Raw genomic sequence first — 21,232 nt, 5'->3', positions numbered from 1 at the left:
TTTCATATTTTTTAAGATTTGAGACTATTGTATGGAACTATGGATATATTTATTTAGAGTTTTTATATTTGTTAATGATTTGAGATTATTGATGATTAGAATTTTTAACAAGTTTTTATTGTGTTAAAAGCTTTTATTTAGAGTTTTTTAATGATTATTATATGTAATATTTTGAGTTTTTGTTTAAGAGTGCCCAAACAAATAAAAAAAGAAAATAAAAAGATGTTTTTATAAGGTTTAAACCCAAAAAAACATAATTAAAAAAATCAGATTTTATTAAAAAAAATTTTAAAGATTTTTTTTTTAAAAAAAAAAAGAGGTTCGGGACGTCCCGGATCCGTCCCGTCCCGTCCCGACCGGGACCGGGACAACCCCGGAACGGGTTGAGACACGGGACAGAAAATCTGTCCCATTACTGTTCATCGGGACGGAACCAGGACAAGCCTGTCCCGGTCCCCATTCGTCCCGTGAACAGCCCTACTGTTTAGGTGGAAAGTCACATGGAGAGGCGGCACAGAAGAGGGAAGCAGAAAGGATGTCTCAGATAAACAAAGGACGGCAAATAATTGAGTGTGTCATGTATCATCAAATTTTGCGTTCTTCAGAGCATTCAGTGAAAGTTTGTTTTGTCTAAATATTTGGGAGCTTGCTAGGGGCAAACAGACCCAATAAAAGTTGCTTTTAAATAGGGATAAAAATTTACTTGTCTACTGACAAACACTATAATTAGTGTCTTAATGTCAAAACAAACATGGAGTCAAAGAAAACAAAATATACTCATTCCACTCTGTAATATGATAAGTTAGTTAGATTTTCTCATAAATTAAGAAATATTAGCCATTCTTAACTAGTCAACTTTTCTCACAAACTAAGAAAAAAAAATTAATTAAGTCATTAAATTTGTTTGAAATTGATAAAATTTATCTATTTTATCCTATTAAAAAATGTCATTGGAAAATTTTGTTCATATTTCTCTTGCATTTAACATTCCTTCCTCTCTTCCTTGTAACCAGGGCTAAAAGTGAAAATTTATCATCAACTATCCTGTTATCCTCTTATATTTTGGATAAAAAATTTCTTCTAACTAACGTATTATATTATCGGCAAGATGTGGTAATTAAAATTAAAATTATAAGAGGTCTGGTGATTAAACATAGTTTATAAAAAAAATTATTAAACATCAATTGTAATATTGACTATTAAAAAAAACTCAAATTATTCATCTCTGCAATTTTTTAAAAAAATAAAATTAGCATGCAGCCTTCTACTTATATAAAAAGTTCTCATTTCACTAAATCATAAACCCCTATTTATAGGAAGCTTCACAAAGACTACGTTTCCCCCCAAAAAAAATTGATAATTGACTTGAGATACGAATCTAGGTATTAAAAAAAACAAAAGGTACAAATCTACTTAAGATGTTCTTAGGACATGCACCCTGGACTATCATTTTTTTTTTGGGTACAAAATACTACTAGCTCCGGTATTAATTCTAAAAACTAATTGACTAATTTGAAGAGATTAAAAAATAAGTTAAGTTAGTTATTTGTAATAAATAGATATTATCTTTCTTAAAATATTCTTGCTAATCAAGTGTATTTCTTAGAACTACTATCATTAGAAGGATCATATTGGAAAAATATATATAAATATGAGAGACAAAGTAGATTAGGATATTGTATTTAGGAATAAAATAAAATTTAAATAAAGTCTTATATTAAGAACCGGAGGTAGTATAATATTTACGTGAGGGTAAAAGTACTCATGAAAGTTTTAAAAAGCACAAATATTATGACTATTAATTCAAGCAAATGTCTGCTAACTTTTAAAATATACTCCTTTGATGTTTAATATAAGATCTATTTAACTAATTTGACTAAATTAAGAAAGTTAGATAAGTTAATTAATTATAAAAAAATATGACATGTCTTTCCTAAAACATTATAATCATCTTTTTTAATATCCTTCCTTTCTCTTTTACTTGATTATGCTCGAAGGAGTATTAGTAGGAGTAATTTAGTAAAAATTGATAAATATGAAAAATATATCTTATTTTTAGGATCAAAATCAACTCAACAATTAGGTCCTATATTAAAGACTGGACGATTAGAATATAAATAGTCTTCCTATGGTCTTATTTATAAGGCAAAGAGAGAAATTTTTTTTTGGTATTATATATAATGTAGAGAAAGAAGAGTTTTATATAAATGTATAATATTACTCTTCATTTATTATTGTATTTATTTTATTTTTATGAGATATATTATATCTTAAAAGAGGATAAATTTGAAAATTTATTGAATTTTAAATGAAAGTTAATGAAATTTAAGATTTTTATTAGTCTGTGTGAAACATATTAAAAATAACTTATAAATAGGACAAAAGAAGCACATAAATATAGGTCATGTTGTTAGAAAAATAATGGACACTTGCTTAAATAAACAATAGTGGTATTTTTGCATCCTTTAATAGTAATCCTTAGAAAGAGTACAATATAAAAAAAGGTTAAACCTATTACCTCCGGTCTTAATTATAAGATCTTGTTTATAACCTATAAATAAGATTTTATGATCAACACCAGAAGTACAGCTAAATCTTAGTAGTTTTTTACGACACTAGAGTTACGAACAATAGCACATTTTTTATACAAATTTTTTACTTAAAATTTAGTAATTTTCCACCATAATTTTAGGGGGCACTATATAAACAGTTAGTATATGGAGACATGGCAAACCATCTAAATATCTAATTAAAAAAGAAGAATTAAATGGAGGGGGATGAGTGGAAGGGGTCCATTAACGGGGAACATGTGGGGCCCGCACCACGCACTCCTTGGGACACTCGAAATCATCACCCGACATGTTGTCTGCCTACAGCTTTTTCCTTGCAAACCGCAATTAATTATAAATCCCTCCAGTTCCAAGTTCATCATAGCAACCATCATTGACACGGCACAGGTTTCCCACATTGTATGGTTCGGTGCCATAATCTTTCTTTCTTTCTTTGTTTTTTTTTATTTTTGGGTTAGACCAAGCAAGTAAATTGGCCGCTCATTATTATACGCGCCCTTCTTCTGCATCGATTACTGTAAAATAAATTTACCCCATCCCCCTTCTAACTAAATATCTGCTTCTAAGCATAAAGTGCGAACCTTTGTTGACCTTTTTTGGGAACTCCACCATTAATATGCTCCCTTCATCATTAAGTATTGTGCCCCATCTACCTTTTTTTTTTTTTCAATTTTCTGTGGATAGTCAAAAATTCAAATATAAATTTTACCTTACTTTGCTTTTAATATTTATTTATTTTATCTCAAAGTAATTCATATGGTAATTACAGTCGTTACATGTATTAAAGAGTTTTTATTAAGGGGCAGTTCTAATGTATGTGATTAATAAAGGTATTTTAAAAAAACAGGATGTTAATTTATTTCAAATAACTAGTTCAATTAATTTTTTTAATATCTACAAATTAGTTATCTAATTCCTATATCAAGGTTAAGAGGCAATGTTGGATATGTCTTGTAAACTCTTCCAAGGGATTGAATAATTAATTCTCAAAAATAAAAATATAGTTAAAATTAGTTTTTATAAATAAACATGTAGAAAATTTAAATTTTTCCGTCCAATAATTGGTGGGTGATTTTTAATAATTGATGTCATTATAAATTATGGACAGAATTTTCCATATTCGAATCTAATTGATTGCTTCTGAGATACAGTAAGAGTAGCATGTTTTATGATGGCATTTATGTTGGGAAGAGAGAGGGAAAAGAAGAGGACGAAATGATGGGAGTCGGATTAGAAGAGGTCAATAATTGAGAACACTACAACTCTTAGATAACACGGAAGTTGTCAGTGAATGAGTGGGATGTGCAATAATTTATTTGGCCATGGCATTGGAAATCATTCTGTCATTTTTAATTTTCGTTTTTTTCATTTTGAGAGGAGGGTGTTGTTTGTAAATTCACCCATGAAGAAGGGGCAAGAAGGTCATATCATGCAATCTAATGCTATTTCTGTTTTTTAATATAAGAACTAATTTGACATCTAATTTGATTCTAAATGTAAAACTTAATCCATTTTATCTCTAATTTTTTAAGGTAGTCTTTAATCTTTATAGTAATTGCATATTTAAATTTTTTATCAAATAGTAGTTCTTGTTAATATATATGATTAGTAAGAGTATTTTAAGAAAGATAATACATATTTATTAGAAATATTTAACTTGACAAATCTCTTTAATTTACTCAAATTAGTCAACTAACTTTTAAGGATAATAAGTAGCATGTCATAAATTTTTGCCAATGAAAAATACTACCTCTAATTTTTAATACAAGAGTTAGTTTAATTTTTAAATTTAATTTTTTAAAGGTAATTATTACAGTAATTGAACATGTTAAAAGTTTGTCAAATGATAGTTTTAATTAATATACTACTTAATTAGTGAAGATATTTTAAAAAATTTACATATATTTATCATAAATAACTAATTTTTATATTAAGTTATAAATATTTTTAAAAATTTTGTAAAAAATCTTGAACTGATGTAATATAGAATTATTTATTCTATGCTCAAGCTTAGGACCTTTTGTTTAATTAATGTCGGTATCTTTAAAGCAGGCGAGGACCAAGGAAATCCATAAGTTCCACGATTCCACCCCTTTCTCACCTTTTCTACTCTCTTTGCAGCCTATCTACCAAATCCGATGTCAGCCGCACGCTCGTTGATCAATGTTTGTAGAGGGCAGGATTGTGCACGGTGCGTCATACGCGCTATGATTGAGAGTGGGGAGAGATAAGAAAGCAGAGGTGTTCAAATGATTGTAGGAAGGAAAGTGTCGGTGTGAGGAACGACAACATGACACCTGCGACTTTGTTGAACGGGACCCACGTGTGAAACATATATTGGGTGTTCCAGCTCAGCACGTGGATATTGCAGGGAGCCATGTTGGTCCACGTGAGTGCGTCCACAAATAATATTTCCCCCTCTTAATTAATTTTATAAAACCTTTTTTTTTTATAAATAAGGAGAAATTAATATAAAACCTAATTATTAAGTTAATTTTAGTCATAAATATAATATTTATTTATTAATTTTTTAAAATCATCCCTATTAGTACTTTTTCAACCATAATCAAGTAAAAGAAGAATGGAAGATATTAAGTAAGATAATTATGATATTTTATAAAAATATTTCATATCTTTTTTAATTAATTAACTTACCTAAATTTATTAATTTAATCAAATTAGTTAAATAGGCTTATAAGTACCACCTCTGGGGCTTAATATAAGAGTTTGTTTGATTTTTATTTTGATCCTAAATATAAGAACTTAATCCATTTTGTCCTCATATTTATTCATATTTTCAAGGTAGTCCTTATAATAATAGTAGTTCTAGCCAATACACTTGATTAGCAATGATACTTTAGAAAAAATATACCTATTTATTATAAATAACTAATTTAAATAATTTTTTTAATCTACTTAAATTAGTTAACTAGTTCTTATATTAAGGATGGTAGTATTTTCCTTAAAAAGAATAATTTGTATTGATGATGTTGTTTCCGTTGCCCTCGTCACAGCTGCGGATAATCGTAAATAATATTCTCTCTCCGTGTCTCTCCCTATACATATAGCCCACAGTTATTTTATTTTATTTTACAATTAAACTAATGGCAGGTCGAAGGTTTGGTTGAAACAGGAAGTTACGGGAGAGAGTAATATTAGAGGGAGGAAAGGAATAATAAATACTACTATGAGAGAACTGGGAGAGAAAAAGCAGGAAGGAGATATAGGCGTCATGCAAGCATGTTGGGGCCACGTGAAGGGTGGCGAGTAGATCGTCAGAAAAAGGGCAAACCCCAAAAGAAGCCAGTCTATTCTATTCCAAAGAAACATACACATGCACGATGGTATCCAGAACCAGCAAGATAAGAAAGAGAAGCAATAGCCCAGGAATGTTTAAGAATTATAATACTCGTACGCTGTCATCATGGAATCTGAACAATTAAACAGAGATGCTTTCTGCGAGACGCAAAGTTAATTATTAGATTAATATAATTTTTAGTCTTTCAGATTTGTTCTCATTTTGATTTTAATCCTACAAATTTCAAACCATATGTTTTGATTCTTTAAGGGACAAAATATTTTAAGTTTTTATTAGATTATAGGGACCAATATTATAAATGAAAAAATCTCGATAGATTAAAATTAAAGTAAAAACAAACTTCAAGAGCTAAAATTTATATTAACTTGTAATTATTAATGGTGAAATCTATCTCTTCACAGAAATTATACATACATTTATGTTTGTGCGCGCGCATGTATATAAGAGTGTGTTTGGTATGAAGGAGGGGGAGGGATTTTAATCATTTCTCCTCCTCAACCTCTCCTCTAAAATTAGGAGGATTTGGAGGAAAAGAATAATATTTTGTCATGTTGTGATTATTATGCTCGCATTTTGTCATGTTGTGACTATTATGTCCATATTTGGTCATGTTGTGACCATTATGTCCATATTTTGTCATGTTGTGACTATTATGCTCATATCTTAAATAAAATAAGAGCAAAATTGTCCATATTAAAATATTTTTTCCCTCCTCTCCGCTCTTTTTTTATAAATCTAAATAAGATAATATTAAAATCCTTCCACTCTCCTTCCCTCCCTTTCACTCTGTTAAAATCCCTTCCTCTTCTTTCTCTTATTGAGCCAAACATATCCTAAGGGATGAGAAGGGGGGTGTTGAATGATGTTAGCGAAGTTGGGGGGTGAATTATTGGGGGAATGTAATTAAGTGGTTCTTTTTTTTTTTGGCCAAAAATTAAGTGGTTCACAGCAGCCGATAAAGCAGTGAACAAGTGAAAGTGGCGTCTTTTTGGGATGAGAGGGGTAAAAAAAGCATTAAAGCACGCCCAAAAGGTCAAGGGCCTTGCCTCCCACAAGCCTTATGGTCCTTAGTGCTAATCCCACGCTCAGTTATTACTTTCTCTATTCTATTACATATTTTATACAGATGACAAAAATCTCAGACTTGTTAAAATTAAATAACATTTCAAATTTTTTCCTATTTAATATGCATTATCAACACAATAAAAAATAAATATAAAATTATATATTCATATGAAAAAAATTTTCTTTCTGTCCTCTAAATAGGACATGAGAAGTATGTCTCGGAAAAATAAAAATTTAAATTAGGACTTATAAATAAGAAGGAAAAAAAAATTTTCCACACCAAACAATTAGTTAAGTACTCATGTCGGCCAAAAGACAAAAAATTTAAGAACTCAGCCCATTTTTTAAGAGATCCCGATATTATATTTTTATATTATCAAATTTTAATTTTCACTCACACGTGGACCGTGGTCCTGCACCGATCGCCTATGTAACTAGGGCCCTCGAAGAAACAGTGGTGATATTTGGAGGTCACTGGCTGTGTGATTAAAATGACGGAGATTCGGCTGTGCTGCGATAAGATCGGGGCACATAATTTTACTCGCAACTGTGAAATAACAGTGAGGTGCATGTGAATTTTCGGTGAGCCGTTGGTGTTGGCGACAGACAATGCCACGTGGCCATCTGGGCTTCCACGATGAAGATTTCCTGAGATTCCCATTCATTCATCACCCAGACATCCTCATCTTCCTCGCAATAAATTCCCCCACTTCATCGAGGTTGCTGCCCCTACCCTTTCAGGCATGTTACTTCCTGCTTCCTGATTATAATATGAAACAACTTCAAAATATTAATTAAAAAAATATTTGGGTAGAAATAAAATTATGATTTTAAAAATATTTTTACGATATATAAAATAAATATATAAAGGAGTTTGTTTCTATTTGTGAAAAAGTACTTCTAAAAAGTGTTTTTGGATCACCTAAACACCATATAACTTTAGTTAAAATAAATAAATATGTAAGATATATAATTATATGCGTATTTTTCTAATTATAGCAGTCAAAGAAAATATATGAGAGATAATAAATAAATTTATTACAGAGATAATAAGTGGTATATATTTAATTGGAAAAAAAATAAAAAAACTAGTTTGAAATTTCAAAAAAATTATTTCTTATATTTAGAAATATTGGTACGAGATTTTTTTTTTTTTAATAAAAAGAAGGCAGATGGAGTACTGTTATTACAATTATTATAGCATTGTTTTTGGGTGATGCGATCAGATATGTCCGAAACTTAAGCAAAAATCACCGGATTTCTATTGAGAGATATTTTATCCACTTTTCAATGCGGGGAATGGAGCCTATCTCTTTTTCTTTTTCTCCGTTCTCAGGGACTTAATTGCTCCTGGTAACTGGTAAGGATGGTGGAAAACCTTCTCATCTACTTTTTCTTCTTGTTCTTATCTTCAATTTTTGTCGTGGGTAATGAAGCATCATCATGGTCGTAAATAGTCATGTGATGCTTTTTTTTTTTTTTTAAGATATTTAGTTTGGTTTTAAATATAAAATTTTAATTCATATTATTACTCAGGTTTCTAACATTTTTAAATTATCCCAATTTGATTATATTTATTAAAAGAAATTCTATTAAAAGATAGTTTCCAATACATATGGTTAAAAGGGTATTTTAGAGAAAATAATACATATCTTTTATAGATATTACCTCTTGTTCTTCGTATAAGAACTGAATAACTAATTTGAAGAGATTAAAAAAAATTAGTTAAATTGGTTAATTGTAATGAAGGTGCATTGACTTCTCTAAACTATCATATTTAATTATATGTATTGGAACTATCTTTTAGTGAAAACCCTTTACAATCCATATAGATATTTTTTAAAAAACATTATAAATTTAAGAGACAAAATTGATTGAAATATAAAATTTATGATCAAATTCAATATCTAACTAGCTTTTATATTAAGAACCAGAAATAATAATAACTAATTTAATTAATTTTTAAAAATTAATTATCTAGCTTTTATAATTACAACAGGGGAGGGCTACATACATATATATCATGTTCTGCATAACAAAAGACTGTAAATACCACCCAAGTAAAATTGTATCGAAGTTAAAGTAACTCATGAGGACTCATGTTATATGATTATTTTAATTGAATCACACAAAGTAAGAAACTAATTATATTAGTTAACAGTACCCTCCCAAATAAAAATTCTCATAATATTCCAAAGTTACCTTTCAACCTAATTAAAATTCTCAACGTTTATCTCAAAGTCAATGGTGCTTAAGGGATACAAATTATTTGGATGAGATTTTGTTGCATAAAAGAAAAATTGGAAATACAGATTTGGAATGAGACAGTGCAGCCACAGAGATGTGCACTAAGCAAATGGTCAAAAGCAACAAGGTAAACAGGTGGGATTTGAACGAGGGGGAAGGCAGACCAACCCCAAGTGTGGCATTATTTATTTAATTAATCAAATTTAATTTTGTTTTTTCGGAGGCAAAAGCCATGATTGAGATTATTGGGTGTCATCATGGCAGGCCCTTCCAAGTCACACTTTTTCTATATAATCCCCGTCCTTCCCACCCTCTTCTTCCCAAAAACCGCAAAACCCACTTCACAAACGTCACTCCCAGTTCTTCAAAATTCTCACAAATCATGCTTTCAAATCACGATTTTGGCTTGAATCTAAGCTTGAGCTTCCCTCACTCCGCTTTCAGTGCCAACAAATCTTCAGGTGCCTATACAGATCTGGTTTCCATTAATTCATATCCCAGGCTTCTTGATTTTTGTTGATCAGTGAAATGAGTTTATATCTAACTTCGCTGTGGTGTTTTCGATTAATGCAGATCGGTGTTCTGAAGGATGCAGAGGTGAAGCTCGGTCGACTCTAGGGGGAATCGACGTGAATCGATTGCCGTCAGAGGTCGATTGTGAAGAGGAGGCGGGGATTTCGTCTCCGAACAGCACAATCTCGAGCGTGAGCGGTAAGCGAAGCGAGAGAGATCAGGCAAACAGTAGCGAAGAGAACGATACGGACAGAGCTTATTCTCGAGGAATCAGCGATGAAGAAGACAACGAAACTTCCAGAAAGAAGCTCAGGCTGTCCAAAGATCAGTCGGCGATTCTCGAAGAAAGCTTCAAAGAGCACAGTACTCTCAATCCCGTAAGTATCAATTAACACCGTATATCCTCCTGAAACTACTCTGTTTCCGGATCTGGATCGTGCAATCGTTCTGTTTCGTCGCCGGGAAAACGGAAGAAAGTTTTCTACAACTATTTCTTTGATTTTCTCAGCAACCAAACAGCTAGAAAACGGAATTATTTCGTACAATATGTTAATTGTAACGGCGAAGATCTTGTGTTGCAGAAGCAAAAGTTGGCACTGGCGAAGCAGCTAGGTCTTAGACCTCGACAAGTGGAGGTCTGGTTCCAGAACAGAAGAGCAAGGTTAGTTTAATTTCTTCATTCCTTGTTCACCGTGGTTAGATTTTGCGAAGAGTAGAGTATTGAAAGTGTTCTGTGATCGGAAAATTCAGGACGAAGCTGAAGCAAACGGAGGTGGACTGTGAGTTCTTGAAGAGGTGTTGTGAGAATCTGACGGAGGAGAACAGGCGGTTGCAGAAGGAGGTGCAGGAGTTGAGAGCACTGAAACTTTCCCCACAACTGTACATGCAAATGACCCCACCCACTACTCTCACGATGTGCCCATCTTGTGAGAGGTTTGGTGGCAGGCCCATTTCTGTCGGCCCATGGACCGTTCCGCAGCCCAACTCACATCTTGCTCGTCCTAGGTCGTGAACTTGATCATGTCGGGGGCAGTTTGGTCATTAGGGGAAAGATAGAAGAAATAGGGGGACTGTTGTATTATATACATGGGTTAGCTGAGGGGGAAGTGGGCCTTGTGGATGTTTTGTACCAATTTTACCCTTCACCTTTTGTTTTTTTTCTTGCGCCATCAGGTATGGCGTTTGGTTATATAATGCTCACGTCCCCCATGTAGAGTCCGAGGACAAAAAAATTATGTGTAATGTTTGATGTTCAATAGTTAAAAGCTATAGATATAATTTTGTTACTTTAGATTTTGGAGAGTATGTACGTGAAGAATAATTTAGCGTGGTTTGTTCTTTCAAATAGATCTCAAGAAAAATAACGCATCGTTTTTGTAAACCCTAGTAATTGCTTCCAGAAAAGAAAATTATTACCAAGCGGTTCTCAAAATGCTGAAGCATGAAAACTGTGTAAAATTTCCCATAAATTACTATAATAATTCAATATGTCGATTTTATATCCTACCATGAATGGTTGTAATGGCTAAAATCTTTTTTTTTTCTTTGCAATTTTTTAATACTGGATCACGCTAACGTCATAATTTTATGATTGAATGATATACACAAACATGAATTTTCTCACTCTCTCTTGTCAAATTTTTGGTAACTAAGGGTCTGTTTAGGTCAGCGTTTGCTGACCCAAAAACAGTTTTAATTTTAAATTAAGTTGGGCTGAGAAAATGAGAGCGTTTGGCAAGGTTTGAAGTTCACTGGGCTTATCCAATTTTAAGCTACTGAAACGCCCAGTTAAAACAAGCTCCAAGAAGGAGCTTATTCTTATATCAGAGGAGCTTAAAGCCGTTCTGCCATGTCAGATAATTTTTATTTTTTCTCTTTCATATCCCTTTTCCTCTCTCAGTCCCTCGAGCCAGCTCACTTTCACAATCTTCACACATTTTCACCGAGAGCTCCCACGCTTCTCCGCCACTGGTATAAAGTAAATTCACCTTTTCCCCTTATTAAAAATTCATAACACTTCTTTATGTTTTTCCCCCTCTCTATATTATAAGCATATTCTTTTAATTCTTCCAAAAACCACATAATAGAAATATTTTTTATTTCTATTATTGTTTTCCCTATCTTAAATCCTTGTTTATTTTATATAGCAGTTTTAACTAACTATTTGTTTCGCTTTTATTTGCCTTATTTTTTTTTCATTTCTCTAATGTTTTCGAATTTAATTCACTTAATCAATTTTATTTATTCATATAAAATTAATTTGAATGTATTCTCTTATCATTTTTTTTAATCATGTTTCACTTTATACTTAAAATATTTTTAACGATTTCTTTCAATTTTAATTCACTCATTAAATTTCACTTCTTCATTATATTATCTCAATTTTTTTATGTTTCAATTTATGTTTAAAATATTTTTTATGATTTCTTTCAAATTTTAAAATTTAATTCACTCATTAAATTTGATTTCTTCAAATTAAATTATTTTAATTTCATTATATTATGTGAAATCAATTTTTTATCATGTTTCATTATTTATTAAAACTCATACCCATTTTGGTAATTTTTCAGTCAAACTTACTTTTACTCAACTATAATCCAAACGAATTTTTACCAATCTCACTTTTGCAAACTAACTTTTTTGAACTTCAATCCAAACACAATTCAGCTTATCCAATTTAACTTTTACCAACTTCACTTTTTCATAAGCTACTTTTTCTATAAACTGCTTTTCCAATCGCTAATCCAAACGGGCACTAATATGACGCTCAATATTTTAACGAATTTCATTAATTTCAGTACCCGTTTTATAGAATCTTTCGTTTCTCTAATTCCTCTTTGTATTTGGACGGACATCAGAAAAAGAGGACGCGGCTTAGAACCTATTAGGAATTTGAAATCATCAGGATCTTTCTGAAAACAATTTTTTAATTACAATTTATAGAATATGAGATAAGTATGTAAGGTGAATTTTATTTCGAATAACATGAATAAGTGTTTTTGGAAATCTCAATCGTGATCCCAAACAAACATTTAATGAGATAAAGTTTAATTGCAATCTAAAATAGAAGATTCGGGGTCCTATAATATTTATCTGATGCAAAATAAAAATAAAAAAACAAAGAAACATGCATATGGGTATGGCTCCTGTGGTGCTAACAGCAGTGATTTAGTCTAAGGATTCTTTCGTTATTTTGTTAACAATGTCATGCTGCTTTGTTTCCTTCTCCTCATGTTTGGCCTTTCTTAACTTTGCTTCTCTTCTCTCTTTGATAAATACATAAATGTAATTAATAAATCTTTAATATATAAACTATAAATATTATGAAAATTCTAACAAACCTCAATGCTCATGCATTTCCAAAACTTCATATAACACCCGGCGGCCACGTTACTTTGTGGACAATAATAGTAGTCACCCAAGCTCATTCAACTTCACATGTCATTTTCTGTGAAAGCAATAATTCAGGTTCAGCATCACGTGAAGTGTTGTAACATTTCTCAGCCAATTTATTAAAGTGTGTTTTTTAAAAAATAAAAATAAAAATACAGTATTAATGAGATCGAATGAATTAAATATGGGTGCCCCAAAGAAGGGCATGGTAACATGAGGAAGCAGTGGATACTTATTGTCTTTGTCCCAAACAGAGCATCACGACACTTTCATAATCAAATCTCGATATCACCAAGCGCCCTCACATCTCCAATTATATGCCTATATGTCTCCACTTTCTTCTAACATCTCTCCTATTGTGTCCTCTTTCCCACACAATCACATGCCCATCTTGGTCACCATCTAATTCTGTTTGGTGTATGCGGAAAATGAAAATGAAAATTTTAATGAGTTGTATTTAAAAAAAAAGTAAAAGACTTACTCTTTTAATCCTATTTATAAGTCACTTTCAACATATTTCACCCAAACTAAAGAAAATCTTAACCTTTATTAAATTTCATTTAAAATTCAACTATTTTTTTTAACTTTATTCTTTTTTAATATACATTATACTTCACGTGAGTAAAATCAACATAATAATAAATGAAGAGTAAAATTGTACATCTCTATAAAAAGTTCCTCTCAGTATCTTATAAATATGACAAGAAAGGTCTTTTCTCTCTATTTTGTAAATAGGACCAGAGGAATGGTAACTAAAAAATAACATCATATAGCTAGATGTATTAGGAAAATAAAATCAAGGTGCAGGTCGTACTTTTACCCATAATCTGAAGACTTTTTATTAATTTTTCTTACTCTTTTATTCAAAATATTCTTTTTATCAATTTTTATAATCTTCTTTAATTTTTTAAATCGAACTTATTTCTTTCCTCTATTTTTTCAGTACCAAACACTGGGTAATTCCATTTTTCATGTCACTGTGAATGAATTTGTGTCTTTCTTTTTTTTTTTTGTAAAAAAAAAATTAAGTGAGTTGGGTTCTGAGAGTTTATTAGGGTCAGGGCATATCTCTAGGTTCAGAGAGTATTTATAAAGATACTTACAGATCACCTACTAACAAGATCATTACATCGGTAACAAGATTCAAACTTACGATCTTGTGAGTTAAACCGATTTTTTACCACCTAAATTAACTCTTATTGGTCTTATGTGTCTTTACTAGTTTAGGTTCTGAACTTATTATCATGACTTGGGCTTTCTTGCGTTGTTACGGTCTAAAGGGGTGTTTCTGTCAAATAAAACTGTCTATTGATAAAGGAAAATCACATACCCAGAAACATTTTTTATGATTTACCAGAAATGACGTCATTAGCTATGCCAATTATTCAAGATATATTACTTCCAATCCTAAATACAAGATTTAGTTTGTCTTTCATATGGTGAGAGAATTTCCATTCATAGTAGCTACGAATACAATACACAAGATTAGAAATATTATTTTAAAAAAATCAACCCACATTTATTACAAATAATTAACTTAGTTAATTATTTTTTAATTTAATCAAATTTTTTTAGTATTTTTTATATTAAATACTGAAATTGAAAGCAGTATTAAAAGTGATAAATTTTATTTAAAATGAATTAGCGTCTGGCACTTGTTTTTGGGATCCAAATTAGTGTCTGGCCTTTTTTTTTTTGTGATCCACATTAGTGTGCGGCCTCTGGGAGTCTGGATGAATGTATTTGGGGCCCATAACGATAATAAGAATAACGGTGGGCTGGTCGAGGGGGTGAAGCATTGCCATATCTTTTCTTGAAGGCCTTTTCTTTTTTTGTGTGTTTTTAATTTTTTAAATCAGGGAACCAGAAGGGCAATTTATGCAAACAAAGGCTTTTATCTAGCCAGCTCTAATGTATTGGTAAAAGTGATAAACTCCACTTATTCGGTTCACTAAAAATCTTAACTTTTTATTAAAGAATAGGCTTTAAAGTTCCCCCTCAATTAATCAATCAACTTATTTTCCATTTATTTATATTTTTCCAAACTTATCTTCAAAGTTCATGAAATGGAATTTATTTAAAAGTTTTTTTCTCTCTTCAAAATTTAAATCATTATATTTACTTAAAATCAGTTTTTTTAAATTCAAAAAAATGAAACAAATAATTAGCTATGATATTTTTGAAAATACGTTTTAGAAGTTTCATTTTTTAAATTCACCATAAACTCTAAATCCTAATTTTCAGATTAGTTGTGTAAAAATAATTTTAATATGTAAAAAAAAATTATTTTGTAAAACGCAAATGAACTTATTTTAAGCTGATTCAGGGTGTGTTTGGATTAGCAGTGACAGAAGTAATTTTTTTTCAATTTGATTTTTACAAAAGTCAGATTAGATAAAAGTCAGATAGTATAATATGATTTATATTTGTATTGAATTTTGTAAAAAAATCAGTTTGAGAAGCTGAAACTTGTCTGGATGATTGATAAAAAAATAAGTGTAAATACAAAATGACTTAAAAGGATATAAATTTTATTAAGTAATACATATCTAATATTACATGGATATAATGTGACCATTTGAAAAGAAGTATTCAAAATAAAATTATTAAAAATAAAGGAATATAATTTATTATTAGGAAGAAATTGAAAAATACTAAAATAAATAATTAAATACATTTGATGGATAAGTGTGTGTGTGTGTGTATATATATATATATATATAAATTAGAAATCATACAAATGTAGTGTTTTTAAACTAAATACATTGCACCACTAATTCGTTGGGGCTGGGGAGATAAAGGTTGGGGCTCTGTTCTTTTCTTTCGATTTTTACAACCACAAATGAGAGAAAATATGCATGCAAGAGAGGGTCAGGGTAGGTTAAAAAATTTAAAATGCAGTTAATGCTCCTAACGGTATTATCCATCGCACTCCTTATCCAGAGAGAAGTAAGATGGATCAACTTATTTCAGAAATTCATTCGAAACAAAAAAAGTCATTCTCAAAACCAAAACGTGGGGTCAAACACTACCCTTTTTCACAACCCCAACTTTTTTATTTGGAATGTACGTTTGGCCCCAAAATGGCATTCCAAACACACCCTCAAACATCTACTAATAGCCCTAGAAGTTCATGCAACCCAAACTTCCACATAGTACTGATCAATGGCAACTTGACATCACATGAAACTTGTTTGAACATTAAGGCAATATTTTTAAATGGCATTGATGTTGGACACTTGGGCATGTTCTTATGCAAAATGTGCTTATAAAAGTAGATCCAAATGAGCAACAAAACATTTGAAAGTGATTTTGATTTCAAAGCCACTTTAAATTAAAGGGGTGTTTAGCAAATTTGTCAAAATTATTTTTGGAGCCCAAACTATGGTTTGATCAAAAAATTACCAAGCACACCATATTTTTGTGAAACCATGTTTTGGCTCCAAAACCATGATTTGACCCACCTAAACCATAATTTCATGAGAAGCAAAAAATGTTGCTTTTTGAAAATATGATCCTTTTTTTACACATTGTAATACTATCTCTGGTCTTTAATATAAAAGATGGTTAATTAATTTGTAATAAATAGGTGTGTCTTTCCTAAAATACTTTCTAATCATGTGTATTAGTTAGAAGTACTATTTGATGAAATATTTAACATGTGCAACTACTACAAAGACCATTTTGAAAAAATAGATAAATATAATAAACAAAATGAATTGGGATTTTATATTTAAGACCAAATTGAATATCAAAACAACTCTTATATTAAAGATTGAAGGTAATATGTTGTTAAAAAAACTAGTTGTGAGAAAATGTCATGGGATTTTATGTTTAAAATCTTTAAGGCAAAATAATATTTTTTTGTTGGCAAAAAAAAAAAATCATTTTTCTAAAAACATATTTAATCTTATATTTTATAAATACATATATACATATTAACTATTTATTAATTACATTTTTTATATAACATTTATTATGTTGGTAAAAAATATATTATTAATAAATTTATTACTTCAAATAAAAATATATTATAAAATCTATCTTTTATATAATTATCATATTAACTTATTTTCTTTTTAGTAATTTACATATATAAAAAGTACTTTTGAATTCTGATAATAACTGTCCAAACACTCTCATTTTATTATATTATTTTTTTACAAAATTTATTCGTCAAATCATGATTTGGTTTGTCAAGTTCAGCGCCAAACATTCAAAAATGGGCTTGATGACTTTTAAACCTAAGAAGTCATTTTGGAATGGTTGAAAGTAGGGGTGTTCAAGGCCGGCCCGTCCCGGTCGGCCCGTTCCGGTCCCGGTCTTATTGGGACGGGACGGATCCGTCCCGAAATTTTTCGGGACGGGACAAACCGGGACGGGACAAAAAAGGGACTGGGACGGGACGGGGTCGTCCTGTCCCGGTTCCTTTTTTTTAAAAAAAAATTTTAATTTTTTTTATATAATATCATTTTTTTCATATTTTTTAAGATTGAGACTATTGTATGGAACTATGGATATATTTATTTAGAGTTTTTATATTTGTTAATGATTTGAGATTATTGATGATTAGAATTTTTAGCAACAAATTTGAACTGTGTTTCGTCTCCAATTGGAACTGTGCAACTGTGTAACCTTAGATTTGCCTTTGAATAATTTTATTGTTTCATAGATGTAGGAAGAAGACATGGCTCGTGTCCGTGGTCTTGGCCTGTGTTCTTAATTTGCCTGATCTCACAAATTTGTGCCAATTGGTCCATCCGATGAACCCAAGTCTAATACGTTATTTAAGATAGTTGCTTATTTTCATTTCGTATGCTAAACGTCTCGGGCTTGACTCGTATCACTGGAATGATGCTTTCTTCGGCTCTGGAGCAAGTTAATACGATGCAATTTTCTCTTTCTTCGTTGGCGTGAAGTCATTTATTGTGTTAAAAGCTTTTGTTTAGAGTTTTTAATAACTATTATATGTAATATTTTGAGCTTTTGTTTAAGAGTGCCCAAACAAATAAAAAAGATGTTTTTATAAGATTTAAGCTCAAAAAAATATAATTAAAAAAATCAGATTTTTTTTAAAAAAATTAAAAAAAATTAAAAAAAATTATTTCGGGACGTCCCGGTCCCGTCCCGGATCCGTCCCGTCCCGATCGGGACCGGGACAACCCCGGGACCGGCCGGGACACGGGACAGAAAATCTGTCCCGTTACTGTTCATCGGGACGGAACCGGGACGGGCCTGTCCCGGTCCCGATCTGTCCCGTGAACACCCCTAGTTGAAAGGCCATCCCAAACATAGCTTATAATTTGTAGAAGATATTATATATTTCATTACAAGCAATCATATGCCAAAGCTTGTCTTCCTATTAACCAATGATGAGCATCAATCTCATCAGTCATCCATCACCAATATGGATCATCACAAACAACATAAACGGTATCAGCCAGATACATACAGCTACTCTTCACAAGTTTTTGTATTTTTCTTTTGATAAAAGAAATTAGTTAACTTAGTTGGATTATGAAACATCACAATCACATAACGCGGAATAGTAATCACACAAAACCCTCTCCACAAAGAAATAACGTAAAATTTCATTACTGCTCTCAGCGATCAGGAAGAGCCTCTCTGAATGATATTGCATGTTCCATTTTGAATTAAGCTTTACAAGTTAAAAAGCATAAAGTTCATGCAACATCAAGTATTTTTACCTGCGAAAATGCAGTTAAAATGGGTAAATATCATCCTTCTATACGTCACTATTACGATACAAGTCTTTCTTATCTGTGGCCAACAAAACATCCCCTTCATTTTCATCCTCTACCAATTGGTAGAAAGTTAATAATTATAACGCAAATAAGTTTCTTCTAACAGTTATTTTTTCATTTTTTCCCCCCCCCCTTTTACCTTGAAGAATTTCTGGCCATTCGATTTGCACTCCTCTTGATAGAGTCAATTCTCTGAAGCCTGATTTGCTCTCTGAATTTGGCTATGAACTCATCAGCTTTCTTGTCCACATCTGGTCCTTCCTCTCCAACACCACCGGTTCCTTGGTCAGTTTTTGGATTCTCTTCATTATTAGGTTGATTCTCTGCTTTGTCTTTCTCAATTCTGCTTCGTCCTGCTTCATCACCACCACCACCTTCATCTTCAGTATCTGTGTCTTCATCGAACCCCATGATCACTTTCTCTTCCTCTGCAAATCCCACAGAAGCCATTCTCTTAACTTCTCCTTCAGCTTCCATTGGGTTTCTCATATTGTTATTTTCAAAATGGAGACCTCTTGGCTTATCTCTTCTCTCACTTGTTGTGAAGCTTCGCTTCATGTCCTTATCAGAGGAAACTGCTTGATTCAACGAGCTAGTTCTTGGTTTCATGGAGATTGATTTGAAAAGCATTGGTGGGGGTGGAGGAGGAGGAGGAGTTGCGGACTTGTAAAACACCTTGTTCTTGATCACCGTGTCCTCTGAATTCTTGGCCAGTGATTCCGATGCAAACGAAGGTGATGATAAAGATTGATCCTTTGGCTTTGGGGAAGACAGAGATGTTGACGAAGACATGGGATTTGGTCGAGACAAACGAGAATTCTGGAGCTTCATGAGAGATTCAGATCGCCATGGGATTGGAGAAGGAAGTACAACGTTGTCCTTCGACCTATCCTCCATTGTTGGACGACCGCCAGAACCTTCGATTTCTGCATTCCTGGAAAATCTTCTAGAACCATGTTTAGAACCAGACCCGTTAACAGAAACAGAAGTGAGGTTCGATTTATTAACAGACTGAACAGGACAAGGATCAGAAACCCGAGATTTCAAGCTACGAACAGGTAAAAGCAAAGGCTTTTCGCTAATTCTGGTGTTAGTAGCATTTCGGTCGTAAGAATTAGAGTGTTTTGGGGTTAAAACAACAAGAGGTTCATTCCTACGGTACTGATAATTATTCCAAGTCTGGGTTTTGCTATCCTCGTCATCACCAGACGGGGTTTCATTTTCTCCATCATCTTCAAAGAAAGACGACACCGGAAGAAACCTAGAAACATAAGACTGTGCTGTGTCGAACTTGGAGTTATGATTTTCCTTGTCGGTCCCGTCGTTGCGACGGCAAAACAAACCATAAGAAATGGCGATACCGACGAAGAGGAGGTGAAAAAGCTCCCAGTTTCTGGTAAGAAGAGACTGGTTGATAAATTCAGGAGCTTGGGAAGGGAAAAAGGGAAGAATGATTAAGATGGCGAGGATGAGAGCTTTGTAGAGAAGATGATAATAAAACTTACTTGGGTCTTCTTTGATTGGTTCAGCATTGAGCTTGTGGTGTATGATGGTGGGGATTGAGGCTGCCATTGATGAGAAACCAGAGGAAAGCTGGTAAGTAGGGTCTAGGTTTCTGAGGCACAGAATATTTGAGAGAGAAGAAGAGGAAGAAGTCTTCGAGGTTAAGAAAAAGCATAAAAGGGGAAGAAGAAATAATGGGAAAAGTTGCGGAGAATGTGAAGCAAATTCCGCGCTTTTTGCCTCTGCCTGGTTGGCTCCCAATTTGCTTTCCGTCTTCGAACAGAATGACATCCCTATTCCCGCCTCTCTACCTAAGTGCTTTCAGTCTGACTAGATCCTACATAGCATGCAGTCATGGTCTATGATAAAAAATCATATAATAAAATTTTAATTCATTTTTTTTGCTAACCCCAAATAATAGTATTAATAACTTATCAATACAATATCTTGACAGCATTAGAAACTACTTCTTTCTGTTGATTTTCAGTAAAGCAAATTTAGTAGTTGATTGGGGTGTTAAAGCTTCGTTAAAAAGGTCTTGTCCTTCGAGTTAGGTGTGAGAAATACTACCTCTTTTTATGGTATTTTTTAATTCAACATATATAAATTTATTCAATTTCATATAACAAGTAATTTCTCATGCAAGTAAAAAACTAAAAACATGGCATACTAAGGTTGGGATTTCGGTTATGTCACTTGTGTTTTTTGGTCTTTGTGAAAGACTAAATTTTTTCCCACAAAAAGTTGGCAAAAAAAGAAAAAGAAAAAAGAAGAGAAGGATGAGTTTAGAAAGTTTGAGAACCATTAAAACAACACATGAAGAGCTTCTCGAAAACAATAAAAAGTGTGAATAAAAT

General features: G+C 31.9%; 2 protein-coding genes across 2 annotated transcripts; one reads left to right on the top strand and one right to left on the bottom strand.

Moving 5' to 3' along the window:
* The first annotated feature begins 9,529 nt into the window (after positions 1-9,529).
* LOC114730062 (homeobox-leucine zipper protein HAT4) lies at positions 9,530-11,005 on the top strand. Its single transcript, XM_028917079.1, has 4 exons — positions 9,530-9,662; positions 9,775-10,091; positions 10,296-10,375; positions 10,465-11,005. Exons 1-4 carry the CDS (start codon positions 9,584-9,586, stop codon positions 10,724-10,726), a joined length of 738 nt encoding a protein of 245 aa, XP_028772912.1. The 5' UTR covers positions 9,530-9,583; the 3' UTR covers positions 10,727-11,005.
* A 7,996-nt stretch (positions 11,006-19,001) lies between these two features.
* LOC114730068 (uncharacterized protein DDB_G0284459-like) lies at positions 19,002-20,550 on the bottom strand. The gene has a single exon (XM_028917086.1). It carries the CDS (start codon positions 20,442-20,444, stop codon positions 19,008-19,010), a length of 1,437 nt encoding a protein of 478 aa, XP_028772919.1. The 5' UTR covers positions 20,445-20,550; the 3' UTR covers positions 19,002-19,007.
* Positions 20,551-21,232: the final 682 nt, after the last annotated feature.

This window comes from Neltuma alba, unplaced genomic scaffold (assembly GCF_004799145.2).
Source record: "Neltuma alba isolate B1F8T4 unplaced genomic scaffold, ASM479914v2 tig00012701_pilon, whole genome shotgun sequence".
NCBI lineage: Eukaryota > Viridiplantae > Streptophyta > Magnoliopsida > Fabales > Fabaceae > Neltuma > Neltuma alba.
This window is presented reverse-complemented; position numbering and strand designations above follow the sequence as displayed.